We start from the raw sequence: 18516 nt of genomic DNA, 5'->3' as shown, positions 1-18516 counted from the left end.
CCTGATTGGGCAGGGGAGCCAGCAGCTTGCTACTTGAGCCTTGCAGCAGCACCAGTACAGCAGCTGTTCAATGTGAACCATGCCTGTAGCAGTGCTTACACTGAGCTCACTTTGGCTTCTTGCCCCAGCCCCAGCTTCCCTTCTCCATTCTGGTTTCTGACTCCTAGCTCCAACTCCTGGTGACGTCCCTGCCTATGACTCTGGCTTAGACTTTGACTTCTGACTTCAGTTCTGACCTTCAGCTTGGCCCCTGATTCCTGCTTCACCCTGGATTCAGTGCCTGATCCCTGGATGCTTATAATTACTTGAACTGCCACCACAGCCACCAGGCCAGGTCCTGATCCACCCACGAGGTAGGCCTCCCAGACTCTGGGAGCTTATGTTACACCCGTCTGGTTACCAACCATATAACTTAGGAGGCCAAGTTGGCTTGGCACCTGCACAAGTTTCCCTCAGGGAGACTTCAGTCAGTGGCAGTGTGCAGTGACACATCAGGAGCTTCTCCAGAACAAATTTATTATTTATTTTATCCCTCTTCATAGCTATAAACCTGGCTATTGTGTTTGAGAGGAAGCTCCTTATCCTTATCCATTGTTTTATCCTTCCCACCTAGTTTTGTAACCAATCCCTTTTCATCTAACTCTGTGTATTCAGGGAGGGCAATATCACCCAGGTACACTGAAGGGCATATGATATTTATAGAAAATACAAATATTTCCTAGTTCTCCACAGTTTGTATGGCTCAATCCTTTAAAGACAAAGTTTAATTCCTTCTGACCAAAACAGCTGAAGTCTGTGAATGAACCCAAGCAACAGCCAATTTTGTAGAGCAGTGTGATTTAGTGGACTGATTTTAGGGATGGAAGCAAGCAGCTCCTGAGTTCTAATCTATATTCTGCTATTGTCTCACCCTTGTGTCTATTACCACACCTATAAAATGAGGTCATATTTACCTACTTACCTCACAGGCATGTGATAAGGATGTCTGTTCAGTGCTTCGATACTATAAAGCAGTGTTTCCCAACCCTTGAGACAAGTCACTGGTGGCCCAGGCTGGTTTGTTTACCTGCCACGTCTGCAGGTTCAGCCGATCGCGGCTCCCACTGACTGCGGTTCGCTGTGCCCGGTCAATGGGGGCTGCGGGAAATGGTGGCCAGTATGTCCCTCGGCCCGCGCCACTTCCTGCAGCCCCCCCATTGGCCGGGCACAGCGAACCGCAGCCAGTGGGAGCCGTGATCGGCTGAACCTGCGGACACGGCAGGTAAACAAAGCGGCCCGGCCTGCCAGGGGCTTTCCCTGAACAAGCGGCATCCCAAGTTTGAGAAACACTGCTATAAAGCACTATATAAGTGTAAAATAAATAGTCAAGCACTTTGGAGAATAATTCCAATACTGCACTAATACACTACATTATGCAAGCTGCCTGCCAAAGTGGACATATTTCAGGACCATATGGAAGGGTTGACACTACCCATTCAGATGATAGGGACTCTGAAAAGAGAGAGAAGTCAGGATGGAAGGCACTGTGGAGTGCCAAGTTTGGGATACATTTGTACAGTGCTTTGAAAATATAAAGTGCTATATAATTTCTAAGTACAGCTAGGAATTAATGTGTGCTACAAATTGATACACTCTACGCATGGAACAGCTTGCAGAGAGCAGTGTAAATAACATAAAGCCAATGCTAAATGTACTGAACTGTAACTGAACTGTAAAGCCCTGATGGAAGCTGCTATGTAGATCAGTAATTTAATTGCATGCCAGAGCAATAACTGTAAAAGACTGTTCTTTAAGTCTGCAACTAACAAACTTCAATCATTGCTATAAACATGGAATTCTGACAATGATATGAACTCTAACAGAAACCTTAAACACATTACAGCAGCACTCTGTTACGTTGGTATTGGGAAACTAGATAGTATGAAGCTTAAAATATTAAATATAGCTTAATATAAGTAATAAATGAACACCTGAGTATGCAAGTATATTGCTGCTGTGCACAGGTGAAAATTGCTCGGTGTTGGTAGAAAAGTACCTCTATAAAACACTCATGGATGCCATGTAATTCTTTTTTGTTTCTGGGATACACTTTCAACTGTTATCTCTCCTAGCATTTACAACATATTTATCTGTGATTGAACTATGCCTATGTGTAAAGGAGGATATATGTAGATGCGTTTGAATACTATATTCTAGACACTCCTAATATGCTCGGTTTTTTAAAAGAAAATAAGTGACATTAGAAATATACAAGTATAAAAAAGATGGATTTTAGACTGACATTATGGACAGTGAAGGTTAGTTCCTTTTGTTGCCAGCAGGAACGTTCTATTAGGGATTTCCTATTGGAAAAGAGATCAGCATGTACCATTGTATTACCACATTACGTTTCACGCTTTTAACCCAAAGTCCAAGGGTGATTTGAAAAAGTCACTGATTTACACTGATTTACACATTTACATTTAAAGTCACTGATTTACAGCTCAATATAAAGGGATAGCGGAGATGGAAATTGGGAAAAATTAGGTTATGTCTACACTTAAACCACTACAGTGGTGCAGCTACAGCATTATAGCGCTTCAGTGTAGAGCAGACACTCACTACAGTGACGGGAGTGGTTCTCCCTTTCCTGTAGTTAATTTACCTCCCCGAGAGGCAGAGGTGAAAGAATTCTTCCACTGACCTAATATCATTTACACTGGCTTACGTCAGTTTAATTACCTCACTCAGGATTTTTCATACCCCTGAGTAACGTTGCTGAATTGACCTCGCTCAGTGGTGCTCAACCTTATTACACAGGAGGGCCACTATAAACCTAAGCACAACCTCGTGTGGGCCAAGCAGATTCTACATGTTTTAATAAGATTTAATGTCACCTGTATTGATTTATATTTTAAGTTCAGCTTGTTCCACAGGTATTTAGATAGGTTGTTTCTATATTCAGTATTGTCTATTTACACACATGTAAACTAAAATGATGTCAACATGATGACAAAACGCTAACAAATTGGCCATTAGTATATTGTGTTGAAGCAGGCATTGGGCCTTATTAAATACTCTAGTAGGCCATGTACGGCCCGGGGGCCGTAGGTTCGGCACCCCTGACATAACATTTTAGTGTAGACCTGTCCTTTAGTCTTTCTTGTGTGTTAACTGGCCAGGTGACTGAACAGAAAACGTGACACATTTTTCAAACTATTCAAACAAAAATTGTGGAACTAACGATGTGCCTGTTCAATTTCATTGTACAAGCACACCTCTTTTAGTCACATCCCTGATCTTTCACTGGAAAGCTACCCATTTAGATTGTGAGTGCTTCAGGGTAAGTATGTTGTCTTCACACCTGTCTGTAAAACATTTCCCATACTATGGCACTAGAATACAAATTAACAATAGTGTTTAGCACTTTTATAGCACTTTCACCCATAGATCTTAAAGGAACATTGTCCCTGTTTAAAAGATAGGGAAACAAATACAGAGATCTTAAATGATGTGACAGAAAGGGGAGGGAGGGAGAGATTGCGGCTTCAGAAAGAGGGGCGAAGCAACACACTTGAAAGACTCACAGTTTACTAAAAAGAAAAGGAGGACTTGTGGCACCTTAGAGACTAACCAATTTATTAGAGCATAAGCTTTCGTGAGCTACAGCTCACTTCCTTTTCGTGTAGCTCACGAAAGCTTATGCTCTAATAAATTGGTTAGTCTCTAAGGTGCCACAAGTCCTCCTTTTCTTTTTGCGAATACAGACTAACACGGCTGTTACTCTGAAACCTGTCACAGTTTACTGAGGCTAGAAATTAATGCTATCTACCCATTGAAATCCAGCATTCCTGACTTTCTATGGTGTCAAGCATTGGTTTCCACTCATGGAAAGTCATGGAATAGCTTTAAAATCATTTTCTGGTTATCAGTTGCCTCTTGGGGTATGTCTACACTGCAATAAGAAATCTGCAGCAGTGAGCCTCAGAGCCTGGGTCAACTGTCTTGGGCTTGCGCTCCAGGGCTAAAAATAGCAGTGTAGACATTTGGGCTCTGAGACCCTCGCCTTTTGCTGGGTTTCAGAGCTGGGCTCCAGCCCAAGCCCAAACATTTACACTGCTATTTTTAGCCCTGTAGTGTAAGCCCGAGTAAGATGACCCAGGCTCTGAGACTCGCTGCCGTGGGATTTTTATTGCAGTGTGGACATGCCCTTCCTGTCTCCCCCGTGATCACACAATAAATAACCCCAGCAATGAGTTATGCTTGGAACCAAGACGAAAAAAGAGAAAATCAAATGGAGCACCCCAAACAAGCTAAAATTAAAATAGATTTTTTTAGACCAAAGTTGCTCTCTAGCTCACTGTGATCTTCAATATTTATTTATTTAAATACAGTGTAAGATCAGTGACACTTACCTTCCTTTTAATGTGATCAAATATATGTGATCTCATATATGCCCTGGTAACTAGACAATATGTATGCAGTTGCTGAAGCACAAATCTTTACCTGCCTACATACCTTTATGAATAAGATGCTCCAGCACATCACAGTGTCCATATTCAGCAGCAACTCCTAATGGTGTTACCCCATAACCATCTTTCAGGTGCACATTTCCTCCATTCTTCAGAAGCAGAGAAACAATCTCCTTGCAGCCTTGTTTTGCAGCTTCATGCATTGCTGACCAACGTTTTACACATGGCTGGTGGATACGACAGTTGTATTTAATCAGAGTCAATACCATTTCATAAGAGCCCTGTCTCACAGCTTGAAAATATGGAAACAGAAGAAAAAAAGACGCCAAAAGGGATCTCGTTACACATGCTGAAAGATGAATTGTGAGGCTTACATTTTTTTCAGTGTTTGGAGAAAATAAAGCAGGTCATCCATGTGGGCCAAATTCAGACCTCTGTCCTGGGAGTCTGTGGACCAAATACACTGGCAAGTAAAGGGTAGTATAAGTTACATGCTGGGTGTAAGCTGGTCAGGCAATCATTGTACTTGGATGCAAATGGTAAAATAGTGCAACCAGCACAGATTGACATTCAGCGTGTATGCAAAATTTATGTTCTGAGGCTACAGAAGCAGGAGTATTGCAAGAAAAGCAACAAACAAAAGGGTAAAAGCAAAAACAGAAGGGTACTGCTTTATTTCACTCCATCCAGTTAGTTGCTGTTGCAGCCATACCACTTTTCCTTCCCTCTTGGCAAGTAAGGTACATTCTCAGGGCTTTGTTCTTCATGTGTGGCTCTCCCAAAGATTTCTATCAGTGTTCCACATATGCCAGGCTTGTAAGATTGGCCTTCCAGTGAACACTAGGTTGATATAAATTTGCTACTTAACATGAACACCCATTCTTATTTCCAACTTGGATCCAGTGTATAACCTGCACCACCTTTTGTCATGAATACAGCCCTTTACTTTTCATGCTACAGCAAACTCTTCAATGTTCTCCCCGTGTTCCAGCTGTATCGCACTTATTAAGTCAGCTTCTAATTCTAATGCCTAAACTGATGTTCACTCGTTGTTGCTAGCCAAGATATCACTGACATATGTTACACTTAAAGGCCAAATTCTGCCCTTTTGAGGATCCAACTGTGAAATTTTCATGGATAACTATAGGTTTCAGAGTAGCAGCCGTGTTAGTCTGTATTCGCAAAAAGAAAAGGAGGACTTGTGGCACCTTAGAGACTAACCAATTTATTAGAGCATAAGCTTTCGTGAGCTACAGCTCACTTCCTCAGATGCATATCGTGGAAACTGCAGCAGGCTTTATATATACACAGAGAATATGAAACAATACCTATTCCCACCCCACTGTCCTGCTGGTAATAGCTTATCTAAAGTGATTTCCAGCACAAATCCAGGTTTTCTCACCCTCCACCCCCCCACACAAATTCACTCTCCTGCTGGTGATAGCCCATCCAAAGTGACAACTCTTTACACAATGTGCATGACAATCAAGCTGGGCTATTTCCTGCATAAATCCAGGTTCTCACATCCCCCCACCCCCATACACACAGAAACTCACTCTCCTGCTGGTAATAGCTCATCCAAACTGACCACTCTTCAAGTTAAAATCCAAGTTAAACCAGAACATCTGGGGGGGGGGGGTAGGAAAAAACAAGAGGAAACAGGCTACCTTGCATAATGACTTAGCCACTCCAAGTCTCTATTTAAGCCTAAATTAATAGTATCCAATTTGCAAATGAATTCCAATTCAGCAGTTTCTCGCTGGAGTCTGGATTTGAAGTTTTTTTGTTTTAAGATAGCGACCTTCATGTCTGTGATCGCGTGACCAGAGAGATTGAAGTGTTCTCCGACTGGTTTATGAATGTTACAATTCTTGACATCTGATTTGTGTCCATTTATTCTTTTACGTAGAGACTGTCCAGTTTGACCAATGTACATGGCAGAGGGGCATTGCTGGCACATGATGGCATATATCACATTGGTGGATGTGCAGGTGAACGAGCCTCTGATAGTGTGGCTGATGTTATTAGGCCCTGTGATGGTGTCCCCTGAATAGATATGTGGGCACAGTTGGCAACGGGCTTTGTTGCAAGGATAAGTTCCTGGGTTAGTGGTTCTGTTGTGTGGTATGTGGTTGTTGGTGAGTATTTGCTTCAGGTTGCGGGGCTGTCTGTAGGCAAGGACTGGCCTGTCTCCCAAGATTTGTGAGAGTGTTGGGTCATCCTTTAGGATAGGTTGTAGATCCTTAATAATGCGTTGGAGGGGTTTTAGTTGGGGGCTGAAGGTGACGGCTAGTGGCGTTCTGTTATTTTCTTTGTTAGGCCTGTCCTGTAGTAGGTAACTGCACATCCACCAATGTGATATATGCCATCATGTGCCAGCAATGCCCCTCTGCCATGTACATTGGTCAAACTGGACAGTCTCTACGTAAAAGAATAAATGGACACAAATCAGATGTCAAGAATTGTAACATTCATAAACCAGTCGGAGAACACTTCAATCTCTCTGGTCACGCGATCACAGACATGAAGGTCGCTATCTTAAAACAAAAAAACTTCAAATCCAGACTCCAGCGAGAAACTGCTGAATTGGAATTCATTTGCAAATTGGATACTATTAATTTAGGCTTAAATAGAGACTTGGAGTGGCTAAGTCATTATGCAAGGTAGCCTGTTTCCTCTTGTTTTTTCCTACCCCCCCCCCCCCAGATGTTCTGGTTTAACTTGGATTTTAACTTGAAGAGTGGTCAGTTTGGATGAGCTATTACCAGCAGGAGAGTGAGTTTCTGTGTGTATGGGGGTGGGGGGATGTGAGAACCTGGATTTATGCAGGAAATAGCCCAGCTTGATTGTCATGCACATTGTGTAAAGAGTTGTCACTTTGGATGGGCTATCACCAGCAGGAGAGTGAATTTGTGTGGGGGGGTGGAGGGTGAGAAAACCTGGATTTGTGCTGGAAATCACTTTAGATAAGCTATTACCAGCAGGACAGTGGGGTGGGAATAGGTATTGTTTCATATTCTCTGTGTATATATAAAGCCTGCTGCAGTTTCCACGATATGCATCTGAGGAAGTGAGCTGTAGCTCACGAAAGCTTATGCTCTAATAAATTGGTTAGTCTCTAAGGTGCCACAAGTCCTCCTTTTCTTTTTATGGATAACTATGCAGCTCAAGACTACAACAAGTTACCTGTCCAGGGGATAGTTTTCTGTTCATGAACATTTTTCTACCCAGATCAACCCAGGTCAGATTTTAACATTCAACGGTAATATTTCTACCTTTATTTTCATCTGGTTCTATAGTCTTTTGTGCCTTGTTTTGACTTGCACATTCTGTATGAGTTTGGTAGTATATCTTTAACCTATAATGGCACTTCCATTGATTTCAATGAGATTTTTTCTTTCAATGGATAGCATGATCTGACCCAGAATTTTTGGACAAATATTCAATATTCTGTGAAACTTCAAGGCTTCAGCAGTAATAACCCATCATAAATGTTTGAATAAATATACAAGCTTCCCCCTCAAAAAACATTCTTTTTGATTACTTAGTTTCAGCTGATCTCTGTTGTGTGATAATGCTATTCATAGTTACTTTGACTTCAATGGAGTTTTATGTACCCAACTAAAGAGTCCTCTAATCTACAGCTCGCCTGTAGAGTTAATGCAGGAGTAATTAAGTTAAATTAAAAGCATTTGTCAATTGCAATTTATATTGAGTGGTATGTGCTTGATGATGCTCTCACTAATTTCAGTGTGACTAGGATTGAACTGTAAGGTGCAGAGCACCCTCCACTCCCACTGGCTCAATTCCAAATGACAACAGCCTCTTAGTAAGAAAACTACATGGGCAAAAAACTCGACTTATCAGGAAATCATAAACAGAAATATCCAGGAGAGAAAATTTAGTGGGGAAGAAAAAAAATCCTTTTCCTTCAATTCTAGTAGGAGTTTACTCTTCCTGGTATTCATCAGACAGCAATGGCTAATAATCTTATCTTAACAGTTCTATGGATTTGCAATTACTGGAAAGAACTGGAGAAATATAAAGCAATAAATCTAAAGAAACTTTTACAGATCCCTTTGTGGCTCAGGCCTTAAAATTTTAATACATTAATTGCTTCATTGGGTATTCTTTGTGATTAAAATTGATAAAAGTTAGTACCCATCAAAGGTAATGTTTTAATAAGTCTGATCATTGTATTTTGGTATGTATGATGTGGGAACTGTATTAATTTTACAGATTGATTTTCTTCCTAAGACCTTGAGTACTTTCATTTTCAACAAGAGCTGGAAGCTGGTGCATTTAAATTACTAATATAGGGTAAAGCTCATTTAAATATATCAGCAGAAAACTTTCCAAAAGAATAATCCTGCTTTGAACTGAGTTATTACTTAGTAATTTAGTTGCATGCCATTTTCCACAAATTCTTTCTGAAAGTGAAAATACCCAATTACTACTGACAAAGTCAGCCGGTAACAATAATAAAATTCCATTATCTATATATTCTCCAGTAGGCCACACACAGTCATAAACAATTATTTGTAAAACATCCAAGATTTCATTAAAAGTTGTGTAGCCTTTAGTTAAACCTTCACTTGAACTACTGACCATTACTTGTGCCTTGAGTGGTCACATGAGGCCAGATTTTTAAAGGTAATTAGGCACCTCTGATGGGGTATACTCCCCCATATTAGTTCTGAAGGGGTCAATTTAGGCCATATGGGCCAATTAACTTATAAGACTGCAAACTGGGGAATATTTAGGCAATATGAGAGGCAAGCCCTAATTAAGGGAAGTTCACCTGTGCAGGAACAGGTGGGGTTTCTATAAAACCAGGGAGCTGGTAGCAAAAAGAGGGCTGGGGGGAAGAGGGCTGCAGGCTCTCTCCTTGGGATAAGGGAGAGACACTGATTTAGACCCCCCAGAGGAAAGATTTGTCTAGTAGTCCCAGAGGAAAAGATTTGGCTAGAGGGGTGGAGAAGATGAGGTAGGAAGCCTTCCAAGTGACAGGACAATGTGGTTGTCTGGATCTTTGCTGCTCAGAGATAGGGCCCTGGACTGGAATCCAGAGTAGAGGGTGGACCTAGGTTCCCCTCCCAGCTACTGAGTGAGTGGCACAATTTGGGCAGTGAACTTGGAGGCTTTCTGAGGCCACGTGTTTGATTCACTGAGTGAGTGGCCCATCCAGGGCAGTGGATTTAAGGATTGCCTGGGATGGTGAGCAAGGTATTGATATTCCTGGAAGGGGAAACACTATAGTGACCTGGCTGGAGGGCAGAGTCACAAAGAGGAAGCTGCTACTCCTGGAGCAAGAGAGGGTTTGCAGACTGAGAGAGACAAGGAGCTAAGGAACCGCAAGGACATTGGGCTGGAAGAGCTAATCCCCAGAGTGGCCACCAGGAGGCCTCACATGTGGTGAGCGGAGATCCCCATAATAGCATTTTAATGTGTAGATTGTCACACAGAATGACATCAGGTGCTTTTGAAAATCCCATTAGGTGCCTATCTGCATCTCTAGGCACCTAAATACCTTTAAAAATCTTGCTCCTGAGGCCTGATCTAAAGCCCAGTGAAGTCAATGGGAGTCTTTCCGTTGACTTCAAAGGACTTTGGGTAACTAAACACATACAGAAAATGAACTCTCTGCTTCCACCTACAGATGTTTGTCCCTCTGTTTCAGGGATAAGGCACATTGGCAAGGCAGTGTAGGAAAAAAAACTTCAGCTGCTACTGCCTGTGCGGTGTCTAGTCTGTACATAAGGAGAGGAACTTAGTTTCCAGGAACATCAACCCTGCATCTTTCATATGCACTAAATTCCTATAAAAAATTTAAAAAGAAAAGTTCTATGTAATCACATGTAACAACAAAAATAAAACGTGGTTTAAAATATTTCTCCAGAAAAACAAAGCAGTAGAACTTCCAGGTGTAACTTTTTTTTTAAATGTGGGACAACCTCTGTGTTCTGTTAAACAACATACTAGTTGCAGAAAGCAAATCCATCTTTTGGTCAAGTCCTTGCAATCAGTATAAGAATGTTCTCCGAGGTGCATTAGAATTTGTGATGTCTGCCCCAAATCTTCAAGGCAACTCGGGATGCACATTACAGAAATCATTTGATCAGAGTCTGATTGCATCTCAGATTCACTCTGGAGCTGTAAGCCAGCGAGCCCACCCAACTGAGTGTGTGTTGTGACTCATAGGTGGGAGTTTGGTGCTAGAATCAGTCTGACAAAATGCTCTGATTTGCTGAAGCAGTAGCAGGAGAGAAAGAGAAAAGATGGAATATTGGAATACCATCTATTCAAAGTCCATACCTAGTTTTCTCTCAGGAGAATAGATGGAAAAACTATAAAGGTTACTTTTGTAATTCTTGTGAAACAAAGAATAGAAAATACTTTATGCAGGGAGACAAATGTTGCCTCTCTGAGATATAAATCTCTCATCTCTATTATAGAAAGGTGCTTTTAAAATGTTCGGCACAAACTCAGTGTTAGTAAATTTAACCCCTCAGTTGCTCATACAGCATGAGTAGAAATTCCCCAAGATGCCTTGGCAGTCTCTTGGTGAAAGGTAAGAATATATTTTTCATTTATTTTCACCTACCTTTTGTCTGATGTTTAACTCTAAGGACATAGGTTTCTTCCCACAGTAATTAATTTAACATGACTACTTCTGAAACATGCCCCTATAACATCATGCAGGGTCTCCTCCTGCACCCACTTCAGTCAACAGCAAAGCTCTCACAGATTTCAAGAGTGAGGGATCAGACTCCTATGTCTACACTGCAGGATTAGTAGAATTTGAGTTAGCAAATCCGGATTTGTTAACCTAAGGCTTGAGTGCCTGTAGTCATTTGTAATCCCAGGTTAGGAATTGAACCCTGGGTCCCAATCTGGGGCTTCAGTTTCTACACTACATTATGCAGGGCTAAATCCTACCATCCATACCCCAGACTTCCAAGCACCCTCTCAAAATGTGGCCCCTGTAACCCTTTGTTCGTGGTCCAAGCATGGGAAAACTTGACTGTTCATCAAACTTGTCTGTCTAGAGGACAAAGAAAGTTGGCTTGTGGGATTGTGAAATACTTTTTGCAGACTCCCAGAGCATGAATCCAGTGGGGCAACATCTACATTGCAAAGCAACAGGGAATCCCAGCTTGACTCAGGCTCAGACCCTCCACCCCTGTGGGGTCCTGGGACCCTGAGTCTGAGCCCTGTATTAGCACAATTTGTGTGTAGATGGAAGGGGCGTTAGACTTGAACTTGAGTTTGAATGCTGGGATTACACTGCAGTGTAGACATACCCATAGGGACCAGAAAGTCAACAATTAACCTGAAAACTTACTCAAGCAAAATTAACGTTATTTGGTGGCAGTATAATCCACTTTTATTTTCCTTCTAAAAACTGAACAGCAACTAAGCATTTTAGCCAATTGGGATAGTCAAGTGAGTAAGGACTAGTCACATGAACAAGCGTTTGCAGGAGCAGGCCCCAGATCCCCTTGTTATGGTTGGCTTTGGGGAATGCAGGAACTGGATAGAATAGTTTAGAACACTGAAAACTCTGCTATTCACGTTGGCTTAATTCATAGAAAGGAAGCAATTACCAATGAGAAGAGGAGTTTCTCCTTTATTGTTTGTGGTATTAGGCCAAACACCCTTTTCCAATAACGTTCTTACATTTTCCACAAAACCAGCTTTTGCTGCCAAAGTTAACGGTGTTTCTCCATCACATGTTTTGTATTCCCACATTGATTTATAAGATGCTAGAGGTCAGAAAGTAGAAAACAAAACACAAAATTAAAATGACAGGCATCTAGGACATAACATAAATGCCATGTTGATAAATATCTGCATGAAAATGAATTTACAACTATTTTCAACTTTGACTTACTAGTTAGTCCTGCCACAATGGTTGACTATTGTAGCCAGTGATTAGATCATGCAGCTCTTCTCTGAATAACTGTAGTTTTCTGAACAAAGTCATTCAAAACGGACCAACCTCTCTGCTGGTGTACATAGGTGGAGCTTCACTGAAGACAACAGAGCTGTGCCAATTTACACCAGCAGAGAATTTGGCACATGTGACTGACCAAGCCATGCAACAATGGAGGGTTTTCTCATACATTTTTGCAGTTATTGATTCTATTCTTGTGTTTGTCTATTTATTGCTCCTTGTCTTGTATCTTTCCAATCTCATAGCCCTGTGGGGTGTCTTGAGCTCACTCACCATCCAGAATGATTTCAAGTATTTGCTGAATTGGCTGAGCTGCAGCCTCATGAAGTGGGAACCAACCTCTTTCATCAGCTTCATCCAAAGCATATTTATGTTTCACATAGTTCTGAAGATCAAATACTTGGCCTGAAACAAAAAATAGTGCATATCTGAAAAAAATAGGACAAGCTCAGTGCTTTGCACAGTGAATATTTCATTTCAATATTTGTACCTTCTCTTATGGCTGCTATAAGTTTCCTATTTTGATCACTGGGTGGTACAAATCTGTTGAAGGGATGACAAAAGATATCAAGTATACACAATATAGATACGTTACATTAAAGCACAATTTTTAGTGGTTTTAATCACCTGTTTCCACTGGCTTTCAACTTTACGTTTATATCACCTCAGTTACAAATTCTGATTCACTATGTGACCTGACAGAGTACTCAGGAATGTTAGATACAGGATAAGAATTTGAACAGATTCTGGACCCCAGGCTTCAGGCCAAAGATGACCTGGACCTGCCAATTGTAGAAGTGGGGGCAGCTGGCTTCAGCAGTGTTACTGAGCCTGCCTAGTCCATGTGAGCATGCTCAGTACAAGTCAAGCAGCAAATCTGGGGGTGGCACATGGGCCTCTATATGACCCGCAACTCATTGCCTAGGCTCTGCCTCAGGCCAGTAATAGGTCTGTTTGGTTGTGTCTAGCTAGCCTTTTTTCTGAAGTTTCCCTCTGCAGCTAATATAATACAGTTCCAATGTATAAAGACAGTTGCAAACATTTTTAACAATGTCATTTAAACCTATTCAGAGCAGATCTGTGTGATACAGTGGTAAAAATGCCAGTGGCTGCCAGGACCCTGAGATAATATGACAACAGTATAATAGTAGGAATCAGCCAAATCATAGATGGAAATGGACAGTGGCACTGTTTGACAGGCTTCAGTGAAGAAATAGGCTCTGATCTTGCAATAGGAAATAGGAACCACATGTGGCCCCTTACTTTCTCAGGGTTCCATTGATCCCATTATAGGATCAGTCATAAATTGAATTGGGCGATTAACACTTATCTGCCTTTGCCTTTATTTTCAAATACTGTGCAGCATTTTATGAAAAGTCCTTCAATTTATAGTGATCAGAAACGTATGTTGCGGTTTTTGCCATACAACTCCCATTAAAGCCAAGTTTTGTTTCATCAATAGAGGTAGCTAAAAGGTAACATTTTCAAAAGCATCTTAGTGACTCAGAAAATGAAGACCAATTTTCAAAAGTGATGTACGTACTTAGAAACCAAAGTCTCATTGAAAGCCCATGGGACCTGTAGGCTCCTAAATCATTTAAGCGCTTTTGAAAATTTTATTCAACATTTACAACAGAAATGCTATCTACATGTCATATCTGAGGGCAGTTGACTCAAACAGAAAACAATCTATGCTAATATATATTAATGATTTTAAAAATACTAACCATATCTTTAATGCAAAACTCAATTATTTTGTTTTTCACAATTTAAAAACAAATAAAACTGTACTGCTAAAACTAAATATATATACTATATTCTAGACACTCCTAATATGCTGGGTTTTTTAAAAGAAAATAAGTGATATTGGAAATATACAAGTATAAAAAAGATGGATTTTAGATTGACATTACGGACAGTAAAGATTAGTTCCTTTTATTGCCAGCAGGAATGTTCTGTTGGGGATTTCCTATTGGAAAAGAGATCAGCATGTACCATTGTATTACCACATTACGTTTCATGCTTTTAACCCAAAGTCCAAGGGTTTCACTGATTTACAGCTCAATATAAAGGGATAGCGGAGATGGAAATTGGGAAAAATTAGGTTATGTCTACACTTAAACCACTACAGTGGTGCAGCTACAGCATTATAGCGCTCCAGTGTAGAGTAGACACTCACTATAGTGACGGGAGGTTTTCTCCCTTTGCAGCCAATAGTCCTTGCACAGAGCTCTTCCTTTTCTTCCTGCCAACACAGACACGTATTTTGCCTTGAGCTTCTTAGCTCTAGATTCCAAATGCACATTAAGGAGACAACCCTGAAATCAATGGGACTACTCACATCCATAAAGTTAATCATATGCATAAATCTGTGCTCCATCAAGACCTAAAGTTTCTTTTACAGAATATACATGTCAGTGTGGCTGCTACACCATTTTCTGCATGATGGCCAGAATTCTCCCCAGAAAACCTTTTTAAATGTGGTTATAACTACAGAATACTTAGGGTATGTCTACATTGTAATGTAATCCCAGGGTTTGAACTCAGGCTCAAGCCTAAACCCCCTTCCATCTACACACACACACACTGCATTAATCCGGGCCCAGACCCAGGGGCCCAGACCCAGGACCCCAGCGGGGTGGAAGGTCTGAGCCTCAGGCCTTGTCTACCGGAGTAAGTCGGTAGACAAGTTACGCTACTCCAAGTGACGTGAATAATGTAGCTGGAGTCGACATAGTTTAGGTCGACTTACAGCAGTGTCTACAGCGTGCTGCATCAACGGGAGATGCTCTCCCGTCAATTTACCTTACTCCTCTCGGTCCAGTGGAGTAGTGGAGTCAACTGGAGAGCGCTCTGTGGTTGATTTAGGGGGTCTTCACTAGACCCACTAAATTGAACCCTGCTGCATCGATCACAGATGCCTCAATCCCCGGTAAGTGTAGATATGGCCTGAGTCACCCAGGGTTCAAGACCTATTGTTTTGCAGTGTAGACTCAGCACTACGGGACTTGTGCTCTGGGAGTCCGCCACAAGTATTCCACAATCCCACGGCTGACTGACTTTGTCCTCTAGACAGACAAGTTTGGTGGACAGTACAGTTTTCCCATGCTTGCACCACAAACAAAGGGCTAGAGCAGTCACATTTTGAGAGGGCATTAGGAAGTCTGGGATATGGGTGGTCGGACTTGGACCTGCATAATGCAATGTAGATACTGGAGCCCCAGGTTGGGACCCACGGTTCAACAATTCCTAACCTGGTGCTTCAAATGAGTGTAGATGCTCAAGCACTAGGTTAACAAACTCAGGGTCTGTTAACTCAAGTTCTACTAACCCTGGGCTTACATTGCAGTGTAGACATACTGTGACCCTACACCACATATTCTTCATAGAAATATTGTTATAATATGATTATAGCATAACTATATGTTTTGTGCAAGATAAGGAAAGAGATCATTGGAAAGGTTATGATTTGCTGAATATGATTATCCTATTTGTATGCATGTATCATTTTTGTATCTAAAGTTAGGAATATTGACTATACATCTGTACTATAAAAGTATTTGCAACCAGGGAATGCCCACCAGACAGAATGCAATCAGTCTGGCTGGCTAGCTGGGGACAAGTCAATGGACCATTAGGGAGAAATACAGGTCTTTGAAGATGCTAATCTCCCACCTTCCTGAGATGCTACAAACGGCCTTTGAATCATGGCTGCTTCAACACTGCAGGGTCATGTGATCATCGTACTGGACTCCATGATAGAATACCAGTATTTTTCCACTGCAGGGTGGGGTGGAGGGAACCACACTGGAAAACAAAGGATTCCCGCCATATGTAAAACCTATTTAAGGCAAGGGACGGACATAATCAGTGTTCGTTCTTCACTGAATCCCTGCCCAGGATGACTACTGTGAACATCTAAGAAACAAAGACAAAGGGAGAGGCAGGGAGAAGGACTGAGCCCAGGCTGAGAAGGTGTCTGGCCTGTGAAAGAAATACCTGGAGTTTTAAGCTGCAAGCAAGAGCAGCTTGCCCGCAAGAACCTCTGCATTCTACCTAAAACAACATTTAGGGTGAGAAACTACTACTTGTAACCAGTTTTTTTAGTATCTTAAGCTTATATTGCATTTTTGTTTTATTTGCTGGGTAATCTGCTTGATCTGTTTGCTATCCCCTATAATCACTTAAAATCTATCCTTTGTAGTCAACAAACTTGTTTTTGTTGTCTCTAAAACCAGTTTGCGGAATTCACAACTGGGAATGGGGGGGGGGGAGCTGTGCATATCTTCCTCCACATTGAGGGAGGGGGCGGATTTCATGAGCTTACGCTGTATTATCCTCTATGCAGCATAAGACAATACAATTTTGGAATTACAATTCAGTGGGGGTGTGCACTTGAGTACTGGGCAATTCCCTAGCTGATGCCTACCCAGGCAGTGCTTATTTCAGTGTCTGTGTCTTTCTGCAGCTGGGTGTGTCCCTACCTCTGTGTGTGCTGCTTGAGGGCCTGACTCAGCAGCACAGTGTAAGGGAGCCCAGAATGGAACAGGAGGGATTAGTGGTACCCCAGAACATCAGGTGGCATCCCGGAGGGTGGGGGCAACCCGTCACACATACCCAGAGAGTACATCATCCATTTTCTTCAAAGAGAGGATTATTTACTAGCATGTAACTAATGAAGACAGTTATATTTTGGTTTGCTGTATTCAGTCATGTCTTCATAGAGTGCCTGGCTGTAAACACAAACACAAATAGCTAAACTAAAATTAAAATGCTAGGATAACATAAAAAAAATTAATTTCAACTGTCCAGAACACTGAAAGAATTTGTTATATTCTCATCACATGTATGTGCTTTCTGACTTACTAAAGTACCTTTCATGGTAATGGGAAGATGTTGGTTGACTGGCTTCAATTGATTCTTGAATACTAAGCTGAATTGCATAAGCAGTGAGATGGTCTTCGACAGAGTCCTCATTTCCATCCATCATCTTATATGAAAGTTGAGCTGCTGTCAAGAAAAAAAAATCGAAAAATATACTGTTAGGGGCCAGATTCTGCCACTCTTATTCATGGTGAATGGTCCTTCACTCTGAGGGCTTTTATTCATGGCAAGTCACTATGTAGCAGTCCAGAATTTGAGTGCATCAGCTTGCAGCACAGTAACACCCTATGTAGACACTACTACATCATAGTTAAGCCCCTTTGTTTTCAGTTTAAATTAGGGCTGTCAATTAATTGCAGTTAACTCAAGCGATTAACTCAAAAAATTAACTGCAATTAATCACAGTGTTAATCGCATTCTTAAACAATAGAATACGAATTCAAATATATTAAATATTTGGATGTTTTTCTACATTTTCAAATATTGATTTCAGTTACAACACAGAATACAAAGTGTATGCTGCTCACTTTATATTATTTTTATTACAAATATTTGCACTGTAAAAATGACAAAAGAAACAGTATTTTTCAATTCACTTCATACAAGTACTGTAGTGTAATCTCTTTATCGTGAAAGTGCAGCTTACAAATGTAGATTTTTTTTCTTTGGTAACTGCACTCAAACACAAAAAAATACAGAACTTCAGAGCCTACAAGACCACTCAGTACTACTTCTTGTTCAGCCAATCACTAAGACAAACAAGTTTGTTTACATTTACAGGAGATAATGCTGCCCACTTCTTATTTAAAATGTCACCAGAAAGTGAGAATAGGCATTTGCATGGACTTTTATAGCCGGCATTGCAAGGTATTTACATACCAGATATGCTAAACATTCATATGCCCCTTCATGCTTTGGCTACCATTCCAGAGGACATGCTTCCATGCTGATGACACTCGTTTAAAAAAAAAATGTGTTAATTAAATTTGTGACTGAACTGCTTGGGGGAAAATTGTATGTCTCCAGCTCTATTTCATTCACATTCTCCCATATATTTCATGTTACAGTAGTCTCAGATGATGAGTCAGCACATGTTGTTCATTTTAAGAACACTTTTGCTGCAGATCTGACAAAACTCAAAGAAGGTACCAATGTGACATTTCTAAAGATAGCTACAACACTCAACCCAAGGTTTAAGAATTGGAAGTGCCTTCTCAAATCTGA

At 41.1% G+C, this 18516-nt stretch overlaps 1 protein-coding gene across 1 annotated transcript in view; it reads right to left on the bottom strand.

Annotated features, from left to right (window-relative positions):
• Positions 1–17414, bottom strand: part of ASB15 (ankyrin repeat and SOCS box containing 15) — a gene marked incomplete at its 3' end in the record, with an annotated part of 29169 nt that extends 11755 nt beyond the window's left edge. Inside the window, exons 1-5 of the mRNA XM_084636236.1 lie at positions 17283–17414; positions 12899–12951; positions 12682–12813; positions 12059–12217; positions 4498–4743 (exon numbers count right to left, since the gene is read on the bottom strand). Of these exons, the coding sequence (XP_084492362.1) occupies positions 4498–4743; positions 12059–12217; positions 12682–12813; positions 12899–12951; positions 17283–17398 (706 nt within the window). The 5' untranslated portion in view covers positions 17399–17414. The remainder of the gene's footprint in view (positions 1–4497; positions 4744–12058; positions 12218–12681; positions 12814–12898; positions 12952–17282) is intronic.
• Positions 17415–18516: the final 1102 nt, after the last annotated feature.

Source organism: Lepidochelys olivacea, assembly GCF_965140295.1.
Source record: "Lepidochelys olivacea isolate rLepOli2 genome assembly, chromosome: 1".
Classification (NCBI taxonomy): Eukaryota; Metazoa; Chordata; order Testudines; family Cheloniidae; genus Lepidochelys; species Lepidochelys olivacea.
The sequence above is the reverse complement of the archived record's forward strand: the minus strand, read 5'-3'. Positions and strand labels throughout refer to the sequence as shown.